This window comes from Schistocerca gregaria, chromosome X, assembly GCF_023897955.1.
Source record: "Schistocerca gregaria isolate iqSchGreg1 chromosome X, iqSchGreg1.2, whole genome shotgun sequence".
Taxonomy (NCBI): Eukaryota; Metazoa; Arthropoda; class Insecta; order Orthoptera; family Acrididae; genus Schistocerca; species Schistocerca gregaria.
Window position 1 is genome coordinate 799,919,507 of NC_064931.1, and position 27,422 is coordinate 799,946,928.

General features: G+C 41.7%; 1 protein-coding gene across 4 annotated transcripts in view; it reads right to left on the bottom strand.

Annotated features, from left to right (window-relative positions):
- Positions 1-27,422, bottom strand: part of LOC126299391 (caspase activity and apoptosis inhibitor 1-like) — a 200,820-nt gene that overhangs the window by 117,042 nt on the left and 56,356 nt on the right. Inside the window, exon 4 of one of the 4 annotated variants that reach the window (XM_049991265.1) lies at positions 21,228-21,492. The exons of 2 other annotated variants lie outside the window; for them this stretch is intronic. In XM_049991265.1, coding sequence (XP_049847222.1) covers positions 21,228-21,272 — 45 coding nt within the window. In that variant the 5' untranslated portion in view covers positions 21,273-21,492. Of the gene's footprint in view, positions 1-21,227; positions 21,493-22,063; positions 22,211-27,422 lie in introns of all 4 variants that reach the window. One more of the 4 variants, XM_049991266.1, reaches the window with a different exon arrangement.

Consider the following 27,422-nt stretch of genomic DNA (forward strand, 5'->3'; position numbering starts at 1 on the left):
CGATGTCGCCATGTGGTGCCATACACTTTTCATAAATCAAAGAAGACAGCAACCAGGTATTGGGGTCTGGAGAAGGCTGTTCGGATGGCAGACTTGAGAAACACGAGATTATCAATGTCAGAGCAACCCTGGCAGAAGACGTCCTGGCATGGAGCCAGTAGGTCACGTGTCTCCATGACCTAACCCAAATGCCGACACACCATACATTCTAACAGCTTACAAATAACATTGGTAAGGCTGATGGGCTGATAGCTATTCACATCAAGTGGGTTTTGACTGGGTCTGAGCACCGAAATGATGGTGCTCTCCCACCACTGTGATGGAAAGATGCCATCGAACCAGATCGGGTTGAAGATGATGAGATGTCGCTTGTAGTCAGATGAGAGATGTTTAATCATCTGACTGCGGATCCCATCTTACCCAGGAGCCATGTCGTGGCAATGTGCAAGGGCACTGAGGAGCTCCCACTCTGTAAATGGGGCGTTATAGGATTCACTGTGGCGTGTAGTGAACGAGAGGACTTTCCCTTCCAGCTGCTGTTTGAGAGTGCGAAAAGCTGGGGGGTAATTCTCCGATGCAGAGGCTCCAGCACAGTGCTCAGCAAAATGCTCGGCAATCCCATTTGCCTCGGTAGATAACATGCCATTTATGGTAACACCTGGAACAGCTGTTGGGGTCTGGTACCCGAAAACACGTTTGATCTGTGCCCAGACTAGGGAAGGTGACGTCTTGCACACAATGCTCGAGACGTATCTCTCCTAACACTTGTGCTTCCATCATTTGATAAGTCGACGAACATGGACATGGAGCCATTTAAAGTCTATGAGGTGCTCCAGAGAATGGTGCTGCTTATGCCACTGTAGAGCTCACCGACACTCCTCAATTGCTTCAGTGACTTCCGACAACCACCAATGAACTGCTTTACACCAGGGGCACCCTAAAGAGTGAGGGATTGCGTTTTCTGCCCCAGAAACAACTGTTGTAGTCACCTGCTCAACCATCACATTGATGTTATGGTGGATAGATGGAAGAAGTCCTGGGCTGCAAATTGTTAAATCAATGGCTGATTAACTACCATGAGCCACACTGAAATGTGTGGGAGCCCCCAGTATTTAAAAGGCAGAGGTTGAACTGAGATAGTACAGTTTCGACACATCTGCCTCTGACAGTAAGCACAGTGCCACCCCACAAGGGGTTATGGGCGTTAAAATCTCCCAAAAGTAAGAAAGGTTTAGGGAGTTGATCAATCGGTGCAGTTAATACATTCAGGGATACTACACCATCTGGAGGAAGATATACATTGCAGACAGTTATTTCCTGCCTCGCCCTTATTCTGACAGCCACAGCTTCAAGAGGGGTTTGAAAGGGCACATGTTCACTACAGAATGAGTTCAGGACATAAACACAAACTCCACCTGACACACTATTATGGTCGTGAAGGTCCCCGTAGTATCCCTTATAGCTGAGGAGGGCAGGGGTCAGCATTTCTGGGAACCAGGTTTCCTGGAAGGCAATGCATAAAGCAGCAGTAAAGCTTATCAGATGCGATAGCTCAGCCAGGTGGTGGAAAAAACCGCAGCAGTTCCACTGGAGGATGGCGTCATCGTGAGACTGGGAAGGCATTGAACATTCAATGAAGCAGTTTACACCTCAGGGTCACCTGCTGCCACCAACATTTTGCCTGACCAGTCTATATCCATTTTGTCTGAGGGTCCGGCGAGACCTAGGTCCTCTGTGGATGCCAGAATCTCCAGAGCTGGAGGTAGTGGTGGTGTGGGTGCCATCGCAATTCCCTTGGTCTTGGTGACCTTGTTTTTGGATTTCTCCCTGTGACCAGCTGCTTTTGGGCTCTTCTGCCACTAGCGGGTGTCATCTTTCCCACTAGCACAAACCTGGGAAGGGAGTGACCCAAGGGACCCCTTCATAGCAAGAGCAGCTGAAGAAGTTGTACACTTCTCCAGCTTAGAAGTTGGGATGGACGTCACCAATGGTTTGGGGGGGGGGGGGGGGGGGTGTTGCTCCTGAAGTATGTGGTGCAGGAGCAGCTGGGAGGGATGTGGCCCCCAACCATCAAGGGGGCAGGTGAAGTCTTCTGGTTCTAATAGGTTACAGAAATGTGAGGAACTGATAAGGTGACAACTGTTCTCATAGTGGGGGTGTAAGAGGAGGTCATAGCCACAGAATGTAGGCACTCAAATTTCCTCTTAGCCTCCGTGTACGTCAGTCGGTCCAGGGTCTTATATTCCATGACTTTCCTCTATTTCTGTAAAATCCTGAATTCTGGCAAGCAAGGTGAATGATGCTCTCCACAGTTGACATGCTGGATTTGAGGTGCTAAGGAGTCCATGGTCATTGTCAGCGCAGAAAGCGACACCCAAGAAGGTGTCTTCACCCAAAAGATGGAGAATCAGCGGGACTGCACGAGAAAGTGGGCTAAAGATTTCAATGGATGATGGTCTCGATGCACCATTTACGGCACCCCTCACCAATTGGCTCACTCTTCGGGAAAATTTAGAAAGATGGAGGTCAGACCTGATGGGGGGACCATCACATTAAGGCAAAAACGTGTGAGACTACTTTTAGTCCCTATTCTAACCCCCGGACCCACAGGGGGGTTACTAAATGTGGCTCGAGAAGAACATCTGTACATCATGAACCTGTTTCACCAGTTGTGGTGCTAGAAGGCATTGCAACGTTTATCTCCATTTATAGACACAGTAAAGATTGGTACTGACGAGCAAGCTTTTAAAATCACTACTTGGTACACAACATATGCTGTAGACATCACAAATTAATAAAAGTAAGAAGAACACAAAACTGACAACTATGTATGGATTAATATTACTTGAAGATTCGAAAGACTTAATCCTATTTACTGCTTGAATGAAATGTAACTCATTATTAGTAATCATTATATTTAGTTGGATATCCATAATTAAATCATTATCCTTGGGAAAAATGGACAGGGAATGGTTTGCACGTTAGTATGTACGAATTGTTATGATGAACTTGTAACGTTCTCCTTAATGGGAGCTATCCAGCTGCATGAAAAGTATTTGGCAATACAGAAGGCATATCAGACAGATCCCGTGATAAATCACAGTGGGTGGCTTTTAAAATTAATCCACTATCATTTAATTTGAATGTGAAAGGTTGATCCAGAGTATCAGAAGTTGTACACATAAATGTGACATCAAGAGTCAAATTGAAAGAGTAAATTGCTCGTTCAGAACATCGTTTAAGAAATGTGGTGATACAAATACATTAACTTCCTAGGGCGATAATCTCTCTGAGGGTTATAAATTAACAATTCTTTCTCATAGCTATACACTACTACCTAAAACTACTAAGAATTGTGGGCAAATTACCTTATGATTATGTTTGCATGTATACAGATCATGCTCATTTACAGATACTAAAAATACCTTTGATCCATACTGATTAGTAAGTAATCCTCCAGCTGACACATGACATGAAGGCCTGCTTGTTGTCACATGGCAGGGTAAGTACAAATTTTATACATTTAAAAATTATGCTTTGATGTAGGAATGGGTATAGAAACAATAACAGTTAATTCATCTCAAATCATTAAAGAGTGTGTTTTAGTTAACTTGTAGTAAGCATATAAATTATAAGAATCAACAGCGCAAATCATAGTAGATGTTGTATCTAACTTACACTCAGTTAACAATAATATCTGTAAGGACTGATCTGGATGCAATAGTACACTGTTTAAGCACTCATTTGAACAACTTTCTAGAGCTGTTCTTAAATTAAAAGCATCAATTCTAGCATTTGATAGACTATCAATAATTCTTAAAAGCAGAGTGTTTAAATCTAAGTGAGCACTAGCAGCATTTAATTCTTCAAACAGCTTGTGGATGGTGCATTCATCTTATGACGAATCATGTTGAAATGCGTAATAAATTGCTTTAAAATTTGTTCAACAAAAACTTAGTGATTAGTAATGGTATTTTGCATATTCCTTAATACAATTACTTCATTAGACAGGTTAACTGAATTCATATTAGACTGTTATTCAAGCGCTAAAACTAAGTACAAAACGCAGTACAAAGGAAATTTCCTCCAGTATCAAACCAGTTGCACCTGATCACAGTAGTGTGTGGCAAAAGATTTAAGAAACAGCTAATCCCTTTTTCATAATTAGCAAATGTGGACTCTAGCTGCATTTTGATGGTAAGTCAACAGTTATACCAAGATGTCCCCGTTCTTAAAACTATGTAATTATCTATGACTGAATGAACCAAATCAATTAGCGTCTTTAAAGAAATGAATTATTGTTGAATCTCACTCAAATTGTACTTAAGTAGAAGTTTATCATTATTTGTTGAAACTACCACGTCAGAGTGGTCCAAACAAAATATCTGTTGTCTGTGGTACTACTACTACTACTACTACTAACACCACCACCACTATAGCATTAAAGGAACATATTATCATGGTAAAAATTAGAACTACAGCAAACATGCTTAATCAGTTCTTAACACTGGACTTAAATAATGAATATAATACAAATGTGTATATTATGGTAACCTGTGAAATAAGATTTAGTTACACTTGTGCACCTTATATAATAGCTGCACTCTTTCTTTCTTTTTTTATGGTTTTAGGGCGCAAAACTGTTACCATCATTAGCACCCAGTCTGTGGCTTAAAAAAAAAAAAAGAGAGAGAGAAAATTGAAATCAGCAGCAATGGGAGCAAAACTCAAAAAGTGGGGGAAACTAAAAAGCAGAAGGGAAGCTTAGAAAACCACTATAGAAGCTGGGTTGTTTTCCCCAAAAAGAGCTTCAAATGACCAACGTCATCTCACTGACACCAATAAACCCAAGGACGCAATTGGCTGAGCACGTGTCATCTGCTAAAATGGAATATATATCAGGCGACAGCTGTAGACGGACACATAGCGGAGTAAAATAGGGGCACTCAAGTACAATGTGTCTCACTGTCCACAGTTGAGATCAATGGGGACAAAGTGGGGGAGGATTGCCACTTAAAAGATGTCAATGGCCAAAAAGACAGTGCCCTATCCAGAGTCTAGTTAAAATTACCTCCTCCCGACGACGAGTTTGGGAGGAAGAGGTCCAAGCACAGGGAAGAGCTTTCACATTATGCAATTTATTATTAGGAAGTGTAGACCAATGAGTGTGCCATAAAAGAGCAACACGACAACATAAAACACAATGTGTGAACAGCAGGCTGAAAAGGGGATTGGTTGGTTGTTTTGGGGAAGGAGACCAGACAGCGAGGTCATTGGTCTCATCGGATTAGGGAAGGATGGGGAAGAAAGTCGGCCGTGCCCTTTGAGAGGAACCATCCCGGCATTTGCCTGCAGCGATTTAGGGAAATCACAGAAAACCGAAATCAGGATGGCTGGACATGGGATTGAACCATCGTCCTCCCGAATGCAAGTCCAGTGTTGTAAAAGGGAGACTGCAGCCTTGGCCACTATATCGGCCGCCTCATTTCCACGGATACCAATGTGTCCTGGGATCCAGAGGAATGCCACAGAGATGCGCCCTCCCCCAAGTGGAGCAAGTGGAGACAGTCCTGAATCCGGTGGACCAGAGAGTGGACATGGTAGAGAGCTTGGAGACTGGGGAGAAAGCTGAGCGAATCTGAGTATATAATATACTGCATCCACTGATGGCGACGGATGTATTGGACAGCCTGGAGAACAGTGTAAAGCTCCACAGTAAAAACTGAACACTGGTCGGGAAGCCGATATCGATTAGGGGTATCGCCAACAACATAGGCACTCCCAAAACGCAAAGATGTTTTTGAGCCGTCAGTGTAAATAAATGTGGCATCCTTCATTTGTGTGCATAGAGCAGCAAATGCTCGACGATAAACGAGAGAAGGGGTACCATCCTTGGTAACCTGACGAAGGTCATGGAGCAGGCAGATCCGGGGGTGGAGCCAAGGTGGTGCTGTACCCCCAGTTGTCAAGAAAGTTATAGGAAAGTGGAAGGAAAGAGAACGTAGCAGTCGACGGAAGCGGACTCCTGGTGGTAGTAGAGAGGAAGGGCGGCCTCCATACCCTAAATCCAAGGAGGCGTCGAAAAAAGGTCATGGGCCAGATTAGCAGGCATGGAAGACAGATGGCTAGCATAACGACTCAGAAGGACAGCTCACCAATTGGACAGCGGAGGGTTCGCAGTCTCAGCATAAAGGCTCTCCACAGGGCTGGTGAAAAAAGCTCCAGACACTATAAATGCAATCCACAGTGGTGTACAGAGTCAAGACGCCAAAGAATATACAGCCGAGCAGAGGAGTAAACTATACTTCCATAGTCCAATTCCGAGCGCATTAAGGTGTGATAAGGTGGAGAAGGACCACTTGGTCCGCTCCCAAGGAGGTACCATTCAGAACATGGAGGGTGTTGACGGATAGCAGACAGCGAGCCAAAAGATAGGAAACATGGGAGGCCCAGCACAGTTTTCTGTCAAACATAAGTCCCAAGAATTTAGCAAGGTCCGCGAACGGTAGGTCGACAGGGCCTAGATGTAGGGAAAGTGGAAGGAAATCCGTACAATGCCAAAAACTGACGTCAACAGTCTTACTGACAGAAAAGCAGAAGCCGGTTTCGATGCTCCAAGAGTGGAGGTGATCAAGACATCCTTGAAGACGTCTTTCAAGACGGCTGTACCGTTGAGAGCTGTAGTATATCGCAAAATCGTCCACACAGAGGGAGCCCAAGACATCGGGAAGGAGATAACCCATAACTGGATTTATGACAATGGCAAACAGTACAACATTTAGCACAGAGCCCTGGGTACCCTGTTTTCTTGGGAGAAAGTATGCGAGAGAGTATTGTTCATCTGCACTTTAAATGTGCGCTCTCCCATAAATTCATGAATAAAAAGGGGCAGCCGACCTTGAAAGCCCCAAGATAACAGTGTGCAGAGGATGCCTGTCCTCCAACAGGTCCCATATGCTCCCTCGCGATCAAAAAATATTGCTACCGTTTGACTTTTCCTGAGAAAATTGTTCATGATGTAAGTGGAGAGAGCAACAAGATGGTCAACTGCAGAACGATGCTTTCAGGAATCGCATTGGGCAGGCGTTAAAAGGCTTCGGGACTCCAGCCACCAGGCTAAATGGCAATTCCCCATACTCTCTAAAACCTTACATACACTACTGGTGAGAGAAATGGGACAATAGCTAGAGGGGAGATGTTTGTCTTTTCCACATTTCGGAACAGGAACGAAGATAGCTTCCCGTCATCTTCTGGGAAAAGTACTGTCGATACAAATTTGATTATAAAGGTGAAGGAGGTAACGCAGACAATGGTATGATAAATGCAACAACATTTGGACGTGGACACCATCTGGCGCTGGGGTGGAAGAGCAAGAAGAAGAGAGTGCATGTTGGAGTTCCCGTGTGGAGAAAACAGTATTATAGCTTTCACTATTATGAGAGGAGAAAGCAAGAGGTCGCACTTCCGCTGCACATTTCTTCGGGAGAAAGGCTGGCATGTAATTTGAAGAGCTCTAAATCTCAGCAAAGTGTTGACCCAATGAGTAAGAAATTGCGACGGGGTCCATTAAGGTATCATGCGTGACAGTGAGCCCATAGATCGGGGAGAAACTAGGCATGCCAGATAACCGGCGAATGTGACTCCAAACTTCTGAAGAGGGAGTGAAGGTGATAAAGAGCTAGTAAAGAAGTCCCAGCTTGCCTTCTTGCTACCACTGATGAAGCGACGGCATCGCGCACATAACTGCTTATAGTGGATAAAGTTGTCCAAAGGAGGATGGTAGCAGAAAATGCGAAGAGCACATCACCGCTCACATATTGCGTCACGACATGCCTCGTTCCACCAAGGAACTGGGGGGGTGCCGGGGCAAATCTGAGGTGCGAGGTACTGAACATTCCACAGCTGTAAGAATAACTTCTGTAACATGAGTGACCTGATCATCGATGCTAGGAAAGTGACAGTCATCGAATGTCGCTAGAGACGAAAAAAGCATCCAATCAGTTTGGGCAAACTTGCAGCGTCTCAGGAGCATAGATGGCAGTTGTGACTGCAATTGAAGGACACATGGACAATAGTCACACGAGTGTGTATCAGCAAGAGCGAACCATTCATAGTGCCGAGCAAGCTTAACAGTACCGACCGAAAGTTCCAAATGAGAGAAGTTCATCATGGAGGCAGACAAAAATGTAGGTTCCCCAGTGTAGAGGCAAACAAGATCCGCTTGGTGGAAGAGGTCAATCAATACAGAGACTCGCAGACAAGGACGCGGAGATCCACAAAGTGGGTTGTGGGCAATGAAGTCCCAGCAAATAGGGGGGGGGGGGGGGGGGGGAGGTGACCAAGGAGATGAAGGATATCAGCTCTTGCCATCGGTGTGAACGATGGAATGTATACGGTACGAAGAGAGAAGGTGTATCCAGAAAGTGAAAGACAGACAGCAACAGCTTGGAAGGAACTGTTTAAGGGGATTGGGTGATAATGGACAGTATCATGGAGAAGAATCATAACTCCCTGATGTGCTGGAGTGCCATCAACAGAGGGGAGATCAAACCAGACTGACTGAAAATGAGGGAAAACAAAGCGATCGTGGGGACGCAGCTTTGTTTCCTGAAGACAGAAGATGACTGGCAAGTGGTATCATAAGAGGATCAACAATTCATTCCAATTGGCTCTAATGCCATGGATATTCCAATGGATAATTGACAGAGGGTGGACAGGAAAGGGAAGATCCTCACCTCGGTTGCTCTCAACTCAACAACTGCTGAGAGCCAGCGGCTGACAGCGTGGAACGGCATTCAGCCTAAGGCAGAAGATCCTGATTCACAGGTTGTTCGGCAGCAGGTCCTGCCACCAGCGATTGGTCGATAGATCGGCTGCCAGCGAGTGCACCTTGGCGACATGGAAGATGACCAAGCGCAGTTACCACCAGATGGCACTGTAGATAAGACCCAGCGTGGTGGAGAAAGAGAGGAACTTGGTTTCTTATGAGCCTTCTTGGAAACAGGACACTGAGATGAGGGAGGAATCGATAGTTGTGTTGTTGGGGTATGTAAAAAATCTTCGCGACCAGGCTCTTTTTTGGAAGTCTGGGTGTCTGATTTTGGGTCTCATGTTTTAGCAGAAGCCAATGTAGGGTGAGCCATAGAGTCAGCAGGAGATAGTGGGGAGGTTGAACGGGCGATCTTCACACTGGCTGATCTGACGACCATGGCACTACAGGTGAGATCACAAGTCTGCGTGGATGCCTCCTCACTAGGCAGAGGAGATGCAAGAAAAGTGCTATGTTTACCTGCCGGAGGCACAGTGGGCTTTTGACTGGCGAATAACTTACGAGCAGCAAATGTAGACACCTTTTCCTTCACTCTGATTTCCTGAATAAGCCATTCATCTTTGAAAATGGGGCAATCTCTAGAGGAAGCAGTGTGGTCACCCATACAGTTGATGCAACGAGGGGATGGAGGTGGACAAGCACCCTCATGGGCATCCTTGTCACACGTAACGCATTTGTCTGGATTGGACGAACTGAAATTATGTCATAGGCTGCTTTAATTTTTGATGGAAGTTGAACGCTGTCAAATGTCAAGAAGATAGTATGGGTTGGAACGAAGTCCTTGTCAACCCTTTTCATGACTCGAACAGCCATTACACCCTGTTCAGACAGGTAGTTTCGAATTTCCTCGTCAGACAATACGTCGAGGGAGCGTGTCGAAACCACTCCGTGTGATGAATTTAAAGTGTGGTGCACTTCCACCCAGACAGGGAAGGTGTGTATCAGTGAAGTTCGCAGCAATTTTTGTGCCTGGAGGGCACTGATTGTTTCTAACGACATGGTACCATTTCATAATCGGGAACAAGACTTTACAGGACCTACAATTGTGTCGACACCCTTCTGAATAATGAAAGGGTTGACTGTGGAGAAGTCTTGACCTTCATACGAGTGAAAAACAACAAGGAACTGTGGCACTGACGGAAGAATTGTCTGTGGCTGAGACTCGTTTAACGTTCGCTTGTGAGCAGACATTGTAGATGTAGAGGAAACCATTGCGGAAGTATCCCCCATGATTACCGGCATCTCTGTGGTGTGCTCCTTCCTTGTGGGAGCCCTCTCTGAGGGCACTCCCGCCTTAGAAGATCGTTCACACCTCTGAGAAATGGACAGAGGGACCGATCGGCACGTTCAGAAGGTACCAGCTGCGGTAATCGCCCCTCCCTAGGCCTGGCCGTTTCCAGGGGGTAAGTAAGTGCTCTACTAGTCTACCCAGGGCTGGGAATTACGCGTTACACAGTTGCCAGCTATGTGTGGGAGTGTGTGGGTTGGTCTTCAGACACACACACACACACAGGGAGGAAAAAAAAAGAGAAAGAGAGGAACAAAGCAAAGGAAAGGAAAAAGAGAGGTCTCAAACGCCACAGCAGAGAAGAGGGTAAAGACAAGAGGCAAGGAAAAGAGAAGGACAAAGGAAGGACAGAGATGTTCCAGCATAGAAAGTGAAGAAGAGAGACTGTCTTACAGTTAGAAGCATCCGTCTCCGGACGTAGGCACAAAATGTACTCCCAGAGGGGGAGAAGGGGAAGGGAAGAGGTGGAGGTGGGGAGGGGGGGCAGGATGGGGGTCGGGGAAGGATGTGGAAAAGGAAGGTATGCAGCCCGGAAAGGAAAGAGAGCCGCACTAGCTCGGGGTCCTGTGCTAGCCATGCACGTATCCACAACAGAGTTGTGGACCCCCTAGGGGGAGCTGCAATCTATATTTGCACAACACATTCACATATGCACATGGCTGAGATAAACACACATTTTACACTCACTCACACACTACACACATCTATGAAGATTGTCGGGGTGACCAACTAAATCACTCAGCGTATGGTGACACTTCAGCCTCTAAGTCTGGACTGCGACCTCGTGCTGCTTGTGTCCTGAATTTAAGAACAGTTAATCATCCCCTCACTCAGTCCTCATCGTCATTGTCTCGCGATCTACAGGAAGTCTGACCAGAAATGGCTTTACACAAATCAGATGAATGACAAAAAGGCAGTTGGAGCTTAAGAGTGACTGGCAACAATATCTCCAAGATTGGATATGGTCCTTTCCAAAAACTTCTTAAACTTTTTGACCTCACTCTTCTTTAACACTACACTGCTCAGGTAGAAAAGATCTCTGACTCGATACTGCAGTGCAGCTGCTCAGCGATTGTGTTGTTTCGCTTGCTGCAAGAAAGAGTGATGACTGTTGTTTCATTCCCCTAATTCCCTTACATGTTAATTGTTGATTCAAGCAGTCAATCATGCGAAGTCCAAGGGTGAATGCATTCTTCTTCCATATACATTTTCATATGGACTTAGGCCAGTTGATGTGTGCACTTTTACATTGTAAGTGCTTATGACATACAGAAGACACACATACCAATTGTCATGCTTGCTTCTTACACAGAGGCTAACCATCTTAATGATTGTTTTGTGAACTCACTCAATGTGTCCATTTCCTTCAGGGCATCCTGGCATAGTTATTAGCTGTGTTATTTGCATTAGCTTACAAGTCTGTTTAAGCAATTCACTCACAAAATTTGATCCTTGGTCACTGATTATTCTTAATGGTGATCCAAACTTTAGAATCCACTCTTTTACAAAACCCTTAGTCACAGTCTCGGCACTCTGATCAGGTACTAGTATCATGAGAAGATATCTGGGGAAATGATCTCATGTGGTCAATATGTATTTACTCCCATCTGTAGTCTTAGGTAAAGGTGCAATGACATCAAGTCCTACTCTTTCGAATGGTTCACTAGTCTCTGACAGTTATTGAAATGATGCCTTAGCTTTTCCCAAATTATTCCATCTGTTACAGGAATTACATTGTGAAAGACGCTCAAAAATATCAGCTTTACATGTTGGCCACCAATATACCTCAGCTATTTTAAAACTTTTTTGCTTTTTTACTGCAGTGTCCAGATAATAAAGTATAATGTTCCTTCATGATTTGCTCTCTTGTTCTTTCTGGAATAATTAGGCAGTTTCCTTTAATAATGATCTTTTACAGCAATCCATCTATTTTGACAAAATGGTCATTTTTCCATATTTTTTGCCCATCGTGTAAGAATTTACGTGTAGTTTGCGAGGTCAATGAATAACTTTAAATTGAAACTAACTCAGTCTTAAAGCCTGTCTAGTTAGTCTGGAACTTGGGTCCTCTTAGGCTCAACAGCCATTTAGGCACAGCATGGTCTGTAATCACTGAATTCTCTTCCTGTCTAACAACATCTTCTGTGTGTTATACCAAAAACCAAACCACAAAACTCTTTTTCTTCTGTGGTACACTTACATTCTGCTTTGTTTAATTGTTTGGAAGCAAATGATACTGAGTGTTCACGACCATCAGTTTCTTGAGACAAAATACCACCAACTGCAAAATTTAAAACACCTGTTGAAATAATGAAGGGCTTGCTGAAGTCTGCATAGGTTAACATTGGAGCTGTGGTTAGTGCAGTTTTAAGTTGACCAACTGGATGTAATTCATCAGGTGCTGAAATGTAACTGGTGCATTGCAAAGTCCAAATATCATAAGCAAGTACTTATACACTTTTGTGTACTAAATGAAGCTTTTGCTTGAGCATCTGCATGCACTGTCAGGAGATGATATCTGCTTGTTAGATCGCAAGCTAAAAAATTAGATGTCAGCTCAAGTAATCCAGGGTTTCTACCAGGTTTGGGAAGGGGTAAATGACGTGTGGTTATTGCATTTGGATGATGATTGGTTTTGTGGGGTCCTCAATGCGCAGTCATCAGCACCCATACGAAGTGCCAATTTTTCTCACAGTCCAATTTTTTACCCAGTCCAATCTAGCCACTGTCACAAATGATGATGGCAATGGCGACGACGATGAAATGGCGACGACGACAAAATGGCGATGATGATGATGATGATGATGATGATGATGATGATGATGATGCCCAGCAGGGCAGCATGGAGGGTAAAAATCGTAGAGGGAGACCAAAAGATGAATACACCAAACAGATTCAGAACGACATAGGTTGCAGTAGGTACTGGGAGATGAAGAACCTTGCACACTATAGAGTAGCACGGAGAGCTGCATCAAACCAGTCTCTGGACTGAAGACCACAACAACAACATTGTAGTTACACCTAAGCTTCTGGCAACGTAATAATGCATTTTGTTCAGTAACTCACATTTATATGACTGCTTGGTTAATAACAGTGTTCCTTCTTTGCATCAGGGTGACCTGACTTCGACATACATTGTTGCTCCAGCTTCTTGGGGAATTTGCTGAAGCTGATCAAGCTGTACATCAACTCAGAGTGTTTGAACCTTTCCTACGTTGTCGTTTCTACGGCTTGGTCTGATCCTTCTATCTGCGACATCTCTCTGCCCCATTAGCAGACAAGAATCAACCATTGTAGCACATTTTATTGTTTGTAACTACTTGCATTTTGCCATGTATTTTTCTTGGCCTAAACATGATTCTACATCAACCTCTCCTTGGTTATGTAATTGCCTGCCATTTAACACATTCAAATGTAATTATGGAGGACTTAATTTATCCCTTTTGTCAATATAACACCACATTAGTGAAGTCTGTACTATTGTATCAATAAGTAGCTTGCTCTGTCATCCACAATATACAGCACCTATCACAAAGTCATTGTCGATCTCAGTTTCAGTAGAGCTAAAAGGAATCATTGTCTCAGGCAGAGGGTAGACGATGTAGTGGCACATATGTTCCTGTACTCATTTAACAATCTGCCAAGTTGTCTGTTGCTCAGATTATTCTTTCTTTTATTGTGGCAACCTCTTGATAAATGGCCCTGTATCCTGGAACTGTAGCAAATTCATTTCTCCTTATTATCTTTACGTGTATGACCAGGCTTGTTACATCTGTAACACACTGCATTTGTGTTTAATACACGACGCTCTTCTTTTCACATACCATTCAGCCACCTTAATGCTTCCACAAAGCCAACAGCTGCTGCTATTGCTTCCTGTATGGCCTTACATCATGCCAGTCTGACTGGTTTGCTTTCTCCATAGCCACAAACTGTGGATGAATGTGTCTAAAGTGCTCTAATCAGCTTCAAACAGCTGAATGCAATTCTCATTCCCGTTTTCTGCCAGCTCGTATGTTTGAGCATTAATGTTTCAAATTCTGTCAGCATACTGCTCAATGGAGTTGTCCCATCACATCTGCAGACTATGGAGTGGCTCTCTGTAGAATATGATTTCATATTTGCATTTGAATCTCTGAACAATTGTTTATTTGAATTCATTGTAATCTTCTGATTTCATGCAAGTCAGCGCTGCACTGATGAAATCTTGTGTGGCCCCCAATTCTTAATTTATCTGAATCAGTCTACAAACCAAACAAGGGAGTTCCTTTGAGTTTTTCTCAGGTTTGCCACTAAACACTGGTACTGATGGCAATAATGAGAAATTCGTTAAGATGGCAGCACTGCAAGAGCTATCATCTGACAAGTCATGTGGGAGGCTGCTCTCACTTCTTCCTGTTTATAACTGCTGAATCTCTTTTTGTAAACTGTTTATAACAGTTTGGACATCGGCCATGTTACCCGCGTTCGATTCTGCCATACTGATTTATATGAGCCAACAATATCACTATTACAGTACAAGTTTCACAAATCCATCACTGCCTTTCATATTATAGCCAAATTTGAGTGAGTTAACCTGACCGCATATTGTCAAATGACAGCCACACTGCTACTTCTGATTCACCATGGAGATATGCCAGGAACTCTGAAATTCTCATAAGATCACACATTGCCGCAGTCCTCAGGACTGCAGGTTTTCATAATAATTGATCCCCATGCTGACACCACTTCTATACTGCAGTCATGAGGTTTGTGTCCTCAACAGAGGACCTCCGTTTGTATTTGTCAGGATTATTGCAGGGGTCCATGAGGTACATAAATATGCAAACTATGAGTCATTAACCATCCACACTTTATTTCTATAAAGACATTTATAACAACAAGCTCACTACACCATCCTGTCATAATTGTATCTGATGCCCTACCATGAATAAATACGGATTTGTCAAGATTCCACTGTGAATCGAAAAAGACAAATTCTGCATTGAAATCACGCACGTTGGAAACAGTTCTACCCATTCAGGCACCAGCAACACAATGCAATGCAACTACCATGTGCACTGAGGTGCCCTGCGGCTGATGTATACTGACACTGCAGTTCTTCAGCATTCCACGATAATGCCAGATCACACGCTTACTCATATGTGGTAGCTCTGTCCAAGCCTGTGACACTTACAGAACAACAAATTAAACTAATAAATAGGTTTATGGTGGCTATTTATCACCCAATGAACTTAAAGCATTCATCAACAGAGGGGCATGAATGGGAAGTCTACTGACTGACAAGCTGGAGCCATCAAGAAGTAGACCAGATCCAATTGCCAGTATGATCTGGCACCAAATGTGTCAGTTGTCACTGATAATGTGACAGCAGCATTGTGTACTAACTGGACGATTTATAACTTATTGTACTGTAGAAAATTCAAATTGTTGGTGTGCATTGGGTTAAATAATGTAGCAGAAGGTCGTAGTGGTTTTACTCTGTGGAATAGACACTCAACGGTAGGGTCAGAAATCTGTCAACTGCAGGACAGTGTGACTGCAGATTCAGATAAATATAAGATAGTAATAATTGTTGTAACACAATCACATGAGGCCTACATCTACATACGTAGTCCCCAAGCAACAATACAGTGCATGGTAGAGGATGCCTTGTACTGATGCCTCATTCCATTTCTTGTTCCACTCGCAAATTGAGTGAGGGAAAAGCAACTGTCTATACTCTACATGCTTCTGCACAAGCCCCTCTTTCTGTTATCTTGTCTTCAAAGTTATCATGAGAGATGTATGTTGGTGACAACATGTTCTGCAAAGGTTCACTAAACTTTCTCAACAATCTTTCACAAAAAGTTCATCATCTTCCATCCAGAGATTTCCATTTGAGTTCACAGGGATTTTCCGTAACACTCTTGTGTTGATGAAAGCTATCAGTAACAAATCTAGCAGCATACGTGCGTCCGTATTGCTTCAATGCCTTCATTTAACCTGACCAAACCACTTTAGCAATACTCAACAACAGGTTATAGAATTGTAATGTACAGTCACCTTTATCGATTAGCTACACCTTCGAGGAATTCTTCCAATAAACTTAAGTCCACCATTCACCTTTCCTACGACCAATCTCATATGTCCCTTAAATATCACTTTGCAGCGTAATGCTTAGATATTTAATCATTGTGACCGTGTCAAGCAGCACACCACTAACACTGTATTCAAACATTACAGGGTTGTTTTACCCAACAATTTGCATTAACTTACATTTTTCAACATTTACAATACTCTCTGTAAAATGAATTGGGGTGCCTCTGAACATGGTGACTTTTTTGTTTACAACTCCTTCTGGTGCTTTCCAATGCCAGGGATGCTGTTTCTATGCCCTCAATGTGGGAGTTCATGCAGCAGTCAAATGTTGACATGTCTTTATGATCCTCTTGCATGAACTACTGTAAAAAAAAAAAAAAAAAAAAAAAAAAAAAAAAAAACTCAAAATTTCAGATTTCATTTTGCTGTCTTCTATAGCCACGCCAGATTGATCAAAGAGTGCCTAAATAGAAGACTTTGATCCACTCAGTGATTTTACGGTGGATCAGAATTTTCTGGGGTTCTTGGCAAGATCTTACACTAACATCTTACAGTGGATGTTATTGTATACTTTGCACTTTGATCTTTTCATAGACACATGAAATTCTACTAATTTTTGTCTGTTGACATTTCTGTGTTCTTTTTAGAACCAACAATGCCACAATCTCTGTTTTCTCAGCATTCTTCAAATTTTGTTATTAAACCATGTTGAATCTTTACCATCGATAATCCATTTAATCTGCACATACTTCACCAGAATATGATTTACAACCAGTTTCGACTTTTGTCCATCCATCATATTGGAACTAAATGATGTTCATTCAATGTCTAAATAGAATGGTAACAACTGATTATCTGCTCTGTCCAGCATATAAATTTCCCTAGCCTTTCCGTTGGATTTATTAAGTTTAGCAACTGTCATTGCTGTGACGGCATCAGGTCACTAATCTCTGTCTCTATACTGATACTGTCAATAACATTAAGTGTGTATGTGTTTACAAACTCTAAAATATTCCGCAGTGTATGGGTTGTAAAACTAGTTACTTTGTTTTCAGAGAAAGCATTCAGAAATACTTCACATGACTACCTGTCTGTGTCACCTGCAATGAATCCATAGATGTCCCAGTCTCTACTTGGTAGGTTAAAGCTGCCTCCAGCACATATTACATGATCAGAGTATGTCTGTTCTGTTGAGCATAGAGATTCTTTGAACGATTCTACAACTGTTATAGCAGAATTTGGTGGCCAATTGAAACAGGCAATGATTAATTTTATTTCAGCTATACCAGTTACTTGCACCCAGATGACTTTGCAGTCACTCAGTTTTGACCTCAATAAACATTATTTTCATTGATTGCAATGAACGTGTCCCCTCCTACAACCCAATGTAAAATTTAACATTGCAGAATTGTACCATTGCCACAGCCCATTTTATGTGCCAGATGATGAGCTTTAGGTAATGAAGACAATAAATTGAAATGAAAACGTCTCCTGCCATAGTCCTTACTAATCTGATGATATTTCATCTTTATCAAAGGCTGCAGGTCTTATGTGGTCAATCAGCCATCTAACACATACAAAGGTATCTGCTTGTCTGCTTGTGGACAGGCACTCATCACTACATCGGTGGACAAGCTGTCCTCATAGTTGGCCTGAAGAGAACTGTATGACTGTTACTGTAGCACAGTGGATTCTGACAGTGTCCACAAGTTGGATGATCACATTACTTACATAACATCCAAACACAGCATGTTGTCTGTGTAGTGTCCACTCTGTATTACTGAACACCCATTTTGGCAATTCCCTATCAAGCATTATTATGTTGGCAGAAGAGAATATCAAAAGGCAAACAGAACAGAATGATCCTATGTAACACCAAATGTTGTTTTATTTCACAATTAAAATGTTGGAGACCCCCCCCCCCCCCCACCAATAACTTTAATAATAACAAGCCAAGTCATTCTGTTAGCATCTACAATGAAAACAAACATTGAATGTTCCCAGAGGACCACAAATTTAGGACTGCAATGAATTATGATATGTTAGAGAGTCACTTATTATTCACAAAACAAAAGATACATAATTGCCATTTAGTGTACATGGCGCATGGGACATAAGCTATGCCAGCCAACTGAGTCTCCTTTCACCACTGTTCTCACCCTTGCAGCAACGACTTTACCGTTATGTGTCCTTGGACAGGTGGCCTGCAGGTCACTGTCCTTCAGGTACAAGTAACTCCAGAGCACGAGCCATCCTCCAGTGACCCGGTCAATGGTAGAGACCGAATGTATCAACCACCAAACAAATATTAAATTCTTTCCAAAATAATACAAGGAACACAAAGTCCTACTGAAGCATGAAAGAGAACACATGGAAATACTCCACTGAGTCTATAAACCAGCTAGTCTGTTAATTAACACATAACACATAAACAAAAAGTACACTGAAACATAAAAAAAATGACAAAGTACACCTAGTCTGCCGCAAGGTACACACACAAGGAAAAGAAAATATACAAGGTTAAAAAAACCATTGGATACCCTGTTTACTTGTTCACTTTTGTACCACTTCATTCGGTAAAGGACACAGCTTGCTCTTTGAAACCCCTTGCAGTGTGCAAATAGTGGCCACTCCCACTCCTGTCACACCCAGAGTGTACTCCAATTATGGCCAACTTCCAACAAAAGGGTGGAAGGTTATCTTCCCTTACTATGAGCAATGCGCCAGGTTGGACATTCTGACAGGGGACTGTCTGGTTTGGCCTGTTGCTGCAGATGATGCAAGTAGTAAGATGACCAGCATTGTCAAAAGATCTGAAACCCTTGCTGCCAGTCCCCAACTTATGAGCAAGCTCAGTTTTGCTGTCCCTAAATCTGACTGAGGGATACTTGTGACTGCAGTTCCAGTCAGGAATCTATCTGGGGTAAGAACTTGGGGATCACTAGGCTCACAAGATAGTGATGCGAGAAGATGAGACTTTAAGCAAGCATCAGTTTGATACATCAGGGTTGTCATTTCTTCAAATACTGGACATTTAGTTCCCATCATTTGCCATAATTGGTACTTGAAGGACTTTACTCCAGTTTCCCCACATCCTGCCAAAGTGTGATGATGCTTGAGAAATGAAGTGCGAACTGATGCCTTCTTCATCTTTAATTGCTCTGCTAATGTGACAGAGGACTTTAGCACTTTAATTTGGCACCTCCTCAACTGCATAAACATTAGAGGTGTCTAATACAGGCCATGAAGTGATATTTTAAGCCAGTCTGGTCTCTCCTACCACAGGTTTTCTTCTTGCAGATCTGCAGGAGGCACTTGTGGCTATGTCAGATGAGTTGAGTTCTCCACTGTAGATATACAGTTCCATAGCATGACTGCTGTGGTTTCCTCTATCTCTGCCACATGGGCCCCAACAAATGTTTTAATATTGCCTCATGCACTCAGTGTAGCTCACCTTTAAGCTTCAGCTGTCTCACTCGTCTGTTCAATCTGATAGAAGCATTCGCTGCATTGTTGAAATAATCACTTACCTGACTTAGCTCTTTGTGGAATGGAAGACTGACAACAAATTTTCCCCGTGGAATCTTTTGTTGTGTGTTCCATGTTCCACAAAGTGTTGTTAGTATGCCCCCCTTCCTTCACCAATGTGCCTTGATTAGTTCTTCCATGCTGTAGAATTTCTTCAACTGTTTAAACGTCACTGATTAAAGCATGATGCAACCATCTGCAGTTATGAACTGATGTACTCTATCGCTTGATACTTTCCTGATGAGACGCAAACTAGTTCTGTCTCTTGAAGCACAGGATGATCAGTTCATATGAAGACAGCCCATGAATTTTGAATGTACAGACAAAATTTCGCTCCTAGTAATACATCAATTTTGCCAGGCAAACACAACTCCATATCATAGTGTTTTGCATTTAGTAAGTTCCATGTACTGGAATCAATTATTCATTCCGGCAAAGTGTCATTTATCCTTGGCAAAGCTTATCAATCAACAGACAACATTATGTTCCTCATGCAAGAACCCACTTGTACAGAGTCACTTTGTTTCTGCGAGGGTTGCACCTCTTCCTTGAATTGGTACTCTGCTGTGCTACTTTTGAAGTCTGAGACATTCTCACATGCTTCCAATACAAAGCATGACTGTAACCCAGAATCTAACACAACAAGCACTCATTTTCCTGGGCTAACCTTCAAGGTACTTTACTTACTTTTGTCATTGTGCCCCTGTTGAATGTAATTTGCGCAATCCTTCCATGTTCCACCTTGTGAACATTGTGTTTCTGCATGTAGCAACATGCGTTTTTTCCACAACTACCGGTATGGCAGTTAGAAGCTATGTGTCACTCTTCAGACAATTGTACCACAAGTTGTTGTGCATCACAATGGCATTGCCTTCACTACATGTGACTTGCTTGAACTTGCAGCACGTCTACAACATGTGAGGCTGGTAGCACATGACGCATACACCAAGAGTAGCAATGTTAGTCATCTCGAATGCAGAAACTGGTTGGTGTTGGAAGCATTCAGATGTTTATACCAGGTACGCCATGATGTTGTGGTACTACAGCCTTGACAATTTCTAATTATTTGTGTTTGTTTTCGAGAAAGGCACAAGTTTGACTGTTCAGTCTGTTCTATAAGGAGCTGTGATGTAACTGTCTCTTGCAAAGAGATATCTAGTTATAATGCCACAAGTGAATGCATACTGCTTGAAGCCCCATTCATTACTGAGTAAAGTTCGCTTACACAAGCCTTTTTCATTGACAGTAGTGTTAACAGTTTCTTCAAATTTGTTGGTGCAGTCAACTAAGCATTATTGTATATGCTACAAACCAAATCAAAACCTACCTTAAAGTTAGTGTTACTCACATGGAAGATGAGCAATTGCGAGAGCACGCTGAAAAGTAGTGCCTTCAAATTTTTAATGTAAAAACTCTTAAAGCTTTTAAAATAAAACAAATATATTAACACTCTACATCTTTATTCTTCATGCCTACATATTTATTTCTCAACATAGTCACCTTTGTGTCATTTCTCCCAATGAGAGACCAGTTTGTTGATACCATCAGTGTAGAATGTTTGACTTCGTCGATGGACCCAAAACCTCAGCTCTGTTTGTACTGCTTCATCATTGTCCAAGTGAAGCCCATGAAGGTGTTCTTTAAGTTTTGGAAACAGATGACAACTGGATATGGTCAAATCGGGACTGCATGGAGGATGACTGAGGACAGTGAACCCAGGGTGTTGGATTGTTGCAGTGCTGGCGTGTGGACTGTCATTGTCACACTGAAAAAAAGGGTGCTCCATGTGTGGACAAACTCTTCAAATTAGAAACTTGATTACAGCACACAGTTTCACATGCACCTACATAGTTACATTACACACAGCAGTGGTGGTGTTAGATGTTGGCGACCACTGACGGCCTCACACCTGTGGAGGCCTCGCGAAAAAGTTATTGAAGCTGTTGAAGTTTTAGCTACTTGGATGTCCGTCTCTACTTCCGTACGAATGTAGTAGTAGTATTTATCAAAGGTCGTCTGGCAACATTATGACAGTTAAGCCCCACTACAAGATGCATCTAAGGTGTACACCTATGCAGCAGCACGCCAAGCATACAAGTCTGGAACTGCAGAGTAGTACTAGTAGGCCTACTACATTACACGATTCACGTTGGATTACCTGTTGTGAATCAGCGCATGCGTACTACATGGCAGTAATGCAGTCTCTGAGGTGACTTGTAAAGTCGTTCATACAGACTAAAAAAAAATTGTAAAATAAATTGTTAAATTACATACTGAGAGAGGAAGCTGATAGCCACATTAAAGAAAGATGCATGTTAAATGGAAAATACACTTACTTTTCTTTATCGCATATTGACAGCCCCCTTGGGATGCACAGTTTTTCTGAATTTTGCACTTCGATCCAACAACAAGCAAATTCAACAATGCTCCATGGAAGAGAGAATACAGGCAGGACCATTGTCATGGCCAGTAATGCCAGCTCTCTGAAACCAATCTTACCAAGTGACACTTCACTCTTTTTTCAAGTTATTGGACTGGTACAAGTGAACAAGTCTTATCCCTGAAGGTGTGGTAGTATCACTTTCAGCTATACATACTAAAGGAACCTCTCCTATGGTAAATCAGTATACAAATACATTTTTGGCATATTTATTTGGCTGCTATCATACATGACAGATTAAAAAAAAAAAAATTCTGCCATGTATGATAAATCGCACAGGCTATTTGCTCTATACTATGACATTGAGAACTTTAAGTACTCTACTGTACTTAACAAAGTACATAGCACAAAATAAATGTCTCTTGTTGGTCCTCCAGACATAATGATCTAACGGAGACATATGGAGAAACTGGGAACCCAGTGGAAAAAAAAAAAACAGCCAAGACGATTATATCCAAACAAGCTATGAGTTTGCGTATGACGAAGTTTCTTATGAAAACTTCAGGTGTAACTGCTCCAGAGGCCTGAGATGAAGCTCTTATCCACGTGTCTTCAGTTTCCGAAACAGAACCAGCTTCAGGGTCGAATGAAACTGTTACCCTTTCTGATACAAAATCAGAGTTGGGTGAAACTACTGTGATCCAAGATTGTGAGCTAAATTAAGACTTCAAAAGTTATAATAAAGAGAAAACTGTTCATATAGGAGTGTCATTTATAGAATTAGATCCGGGAAAGTGGGTATTTCCAGTAACAGATTTGCAGCATAATGCTTTAATTCAAAATGGTCCCCAACAAAACCTAGAGAAATCTGATGAAAGTTACCCCAAAGATGCAAGTAAAAGACATTTTACTAAATATCATTTCAATAGAAAATTGAGTAACAGTGAAAAGGTACATCACAGATGGTTAGCTTACCCCATATCTCGCAACAAAGTTTATTGCTTTCCATGTCAACTTTTTTCACATTTACGGCCACAGATGGTATAAGAAGAAAGTTGTGACTGGAAAGATCTGATTAGGATATGGCAAAGGGATGAACAAAGTCAAGGACACGAGTTCATGATTAGATGGATGGAGTTCTGTAAAGGAATCAAATATGGAAAAACAATAGATAAGGAAAACAAGAGACTGATAAGGGAACTGCAAAAGTGTTGGTATAACTTGTCTGAAAGATTAATCAATATTATAAAATTCTTAGCTTCACACAATCTGGCATTTAGGAGCATCGAGAACCCCTTAACCTGAATGATAGCAGAAACAGTGGAAATTTTATAGACATATTTAAACTGTTATCCAAATATGATCTAACACTAAAAGAGCACTTGCAACCTATTAACAAAAACCAACTTTGTCAGCATTATCTGAGCCATGAGATATGAAATGAATTAATTACATTAATGTCCAAACCTGTTTTCAAAGAAATAAACAATCAAACAAGCAAAATATTATGCCTGCATGCTCGACTGTACCAGCAATTAGAGTGTGGAGTAATTGTCAATATTATTAAACCAGCAATTAGAGTGTGGAGTAATTGTCAATGTTATTAAGATTTTGTAATTCCTCAACTGGAGAGAGAGAGAGAGAGAGAGAGAGAGAGAGAGAGAGAGAGAGAGAGAGAGAGAGAGATTTTGTTGGGTTTATTGCTGTCGTAGAAACAACGGGAGAGTATTTAACAAATAACATTTTAAAGGAACTAGAAGATAATGGCCAAGACTGTTGAGAACAGTCATATGATAATAGTGCCACTATGGTTGGCATTAATTAATGTGTTAGAATAAGAATACTCAATATTAATCCATGAGCTTTGTTCACACCATGTGTATGCCATTGTTGAAATTTGCTTTTGCTAGATGCTACTAACAATTCTACAACAGCTAAAATGTTTTTCCATCTTCATCAATACAGTTTATGTGCTTTTTACAAAATCAAACAAGTGTTGGGATCTTATAAAAACTAAAGTGAAATTGACAGTGATGACGACGAAATGGTGACGGTGATGATGACGAAATGGCGATGAAATTGACACTGAAACCTCTGTCTGAAACATGATGGGAAAGTGGAATCTAAGCTGTAAAAATGATATTTTTGCAATTGTCCTCAAAAGTGTAAGTGACCTGAAAAATAGAACTGATGATTCCAAAACTCTTAGTGACCATGATGCAGTCTTGAAGGAAATGTTAACTTTTGAGTTTATTGTTGCAATACACATGTGGTCTGTGATTTTACTATGCGTCAGCGATGTATGTAAACTATAGCAATCAGTTCAGGGGGAACTTCAACATCGCTACTGATACTTTATGTTCATTCCCTGACTATAGTCGAGAATTCCATAACACAGGATTTGGAACAAGCACTGCAGAAGTTTGATTGTTCTAGAAAATGGTAGTTATGAAATTGAGTCTCAGATTAAAAAAGAAAAAGAATAGCACAGAAAGAATGAATGTTCAGTTATGAACAAATTGATGAATCTATGCAATCTGCTTAAATGCAGTACAGAGTTAGCTTTTTTTTAACACAATGATAGACCCTATAATAGTCAACACTGAATGTTGATTCAAGGCGCTCAACGAATATTTTGAATGATTTGGTTTTATTTACTATATGAATTATTTGAAATTGTTATCCAAGGACGAGCTTCGCAAACATTGTAATGATTAAGGTACAATACTTCGAGAAGGTGAAAATAGCAACACACAGCCTTTCAAACTTTATGAGGAACTTCAACTTTTAAAATCCAACCTACAGGACTCAAAGATGCAAAACAACTTATTCAGTACATGTAAGAAAATAATTTGGAAGTAGTATATTCAAAGCTTTACATAACAATTAGAAAAATGTTCACAGTTCTGGTCAGTACAGTTTCTGTCAAAAGACATTTCTCAAAGTTAAAATTTATTAAGACATACTTACGAAGCACAATTTGCCAAGAAAGACTATCTGTGCTGTCAGTACCATCAATTGAAGTGGAAACAGTGGCTCGTATTAACTAAGATGTAATTTTTTTAAAAATCGGTGAGGTGAAAAGCCAGAAGTTTGATTTATTTTATTGTGTGTTTGTTTAATGTAATTTCTGTCACTGCAATAACCATTGTAAACTGAAGAGCCAAAGGAACTGATATACCTGCCTAATATCGTGTAGGGCCCCCGCTAGCACGTACAAGTGCCGCAGCATGGTGGGGCACGGTCTTGACTAATGTCTGAAGTAGTGCTGGATGGAATTGACACCATGAATCCTGCCGGGCTCTCCATAAATCTGTTAGAGTATGACGGGATGGAGATCTCTCTTGAACGGCACTTTGCAAGACATCCCAGATATGCTCAATAATGTTCATGTCTGGGGAGTCTGGTAGCCAGCAGAAGTGCTTAAGCTCAGAAGAGTGTTCCTGGAACCATTCTGTAGCAATTCCGGATGTGTGGGGTTTTGCATCGTCCTGCTGGAATTGCTAAAGTTCATCAGACTGCACAATGGACATGAATGGATGCAGGTGATCAGACAATATGTCTATGTATGTGTCACCTGTCAGAGTTGTATCTAGACATATCAAAGGTCCCATATCATACCAACTGCACACACATCCCACACCTTTAAGGAGCCTCCACCAGCTTGAACAGTCCCCTGCTGACATGCAGGGTCCATGGATTCATAAGATTGTCTCCATACCCGTACACGTCCATCCACGTACAATTTGAAACATGATTTGTCTGACCAGGCAACATGTTTCCAGTCATCAACATCCAATGTTGGTGTTGACAGGCCCTGGCGAGGTGTAAAGCTTTGTGTCATGCATCATCAAGTGCACACAAGTGGACCTTCAGCTCCAAAAGCCCATATAATTGACTTTTCGTTGAATGGTTCACACACTTATGCTTACACTTGTTGATGACCTAGCACTGAAATCTGCAGCAATTTGCTGAAGGTTTGCACTTTTGTCATGTTGAACGATTCTCTTCAGTTGGTGTTGCTCCCATTCTTGCAGGACCTTTTTCAGGCCACAGCAATGTTGGGGATTTGATGTTTTACTCGATTCCTGATATCCACGGTAGACTCATGAAATGGTTGTAAAGGAAAATCCGCAGTTCATCGCTACCTCGGAGATGCCGTGTCCCATTGCTTGTGTGCCAACTGTAACAACACATTCAAACTCGCTTAAATCTTGACAACCTGCCATTGTAGCAGCAGTAACCAATCTAACAACTGCGCCAGACACTTCTTGTCATATATAGGGGTTAACAACCACAATGTCATATTCTGCCTGTTTACATATCTCTGCATTTGAAAACGTATGCCTATATCAGTTTCTTTGTCACTTCAGTGTATATTACAATAAGATTTGTGTATAATCAGTGTATAATTCAGCTCATGTAATGTAACATTATTTTTCTGACTGGAAAGTGAAAGGGACCTCGTACAGCTGATTCGTCGCCAATGTTCAGTTTTTGCCTAGCACCACCAATGACACACTATTATGTTATACACTATAATTTGGAGCCCTCTAGTGGCAAAGGGATGCACATACGTAGACATGAAGAATGAAGACCTATAATGTTTGTTTTATTTAAAAAAATCTTGGTAAGTGTTTTCACATAAAAAAATTCAGACTCGTTACTTTTCAACATTCCCTCGTAGAATGTGTGCCCCACCTGTTAATGAGCTAAGCAAATGATGACATTTAGCAATGTCCTCTAATTCCCAATTATTTACAACAACCCTGTCAGCTGTGTTGGCACGATTCATCTGAAATTGCTCATTTTTTGTATGACGTCGAAGACCATGCTTTCTTTGTCCTCAGTAAGCATGTCTTTGTCCTAAAAGAATTTGAGCTGTGACTATGTTCTTATATTTCTCCATGATCTTCGGCAACTGTTCTAGCCTGACAGCAATATCCAAATTGTCCAACTGTCATGTCAAATTCATTTGCAAAGTTTAACAACTTGGTGATGCTTGCTTTCGCCAAGTGTGTAGTAACAAGTTTCTTTCCTAAAACCTTATCCATCATGGAATTACAGGGAGCAGGACAGCCAGACCAGGTACTCTGCTGATAGGTAGCTGCTGCTTCATGTTATGTTGTCACATCTTTCACAATTCAGCCCAGAAGGACCTAAATGTTACATTCCACAAATATAAATGTAAGCTGTACATATTACTAGAGGTCCAGGAATTTAGAAGGACTGAACAACGTTTTGGTTTCATTCATACTGTAATGAATGATGTCAGGTGTTACTGAACCACTTATGTTCTCACCTTCGCAGAGATG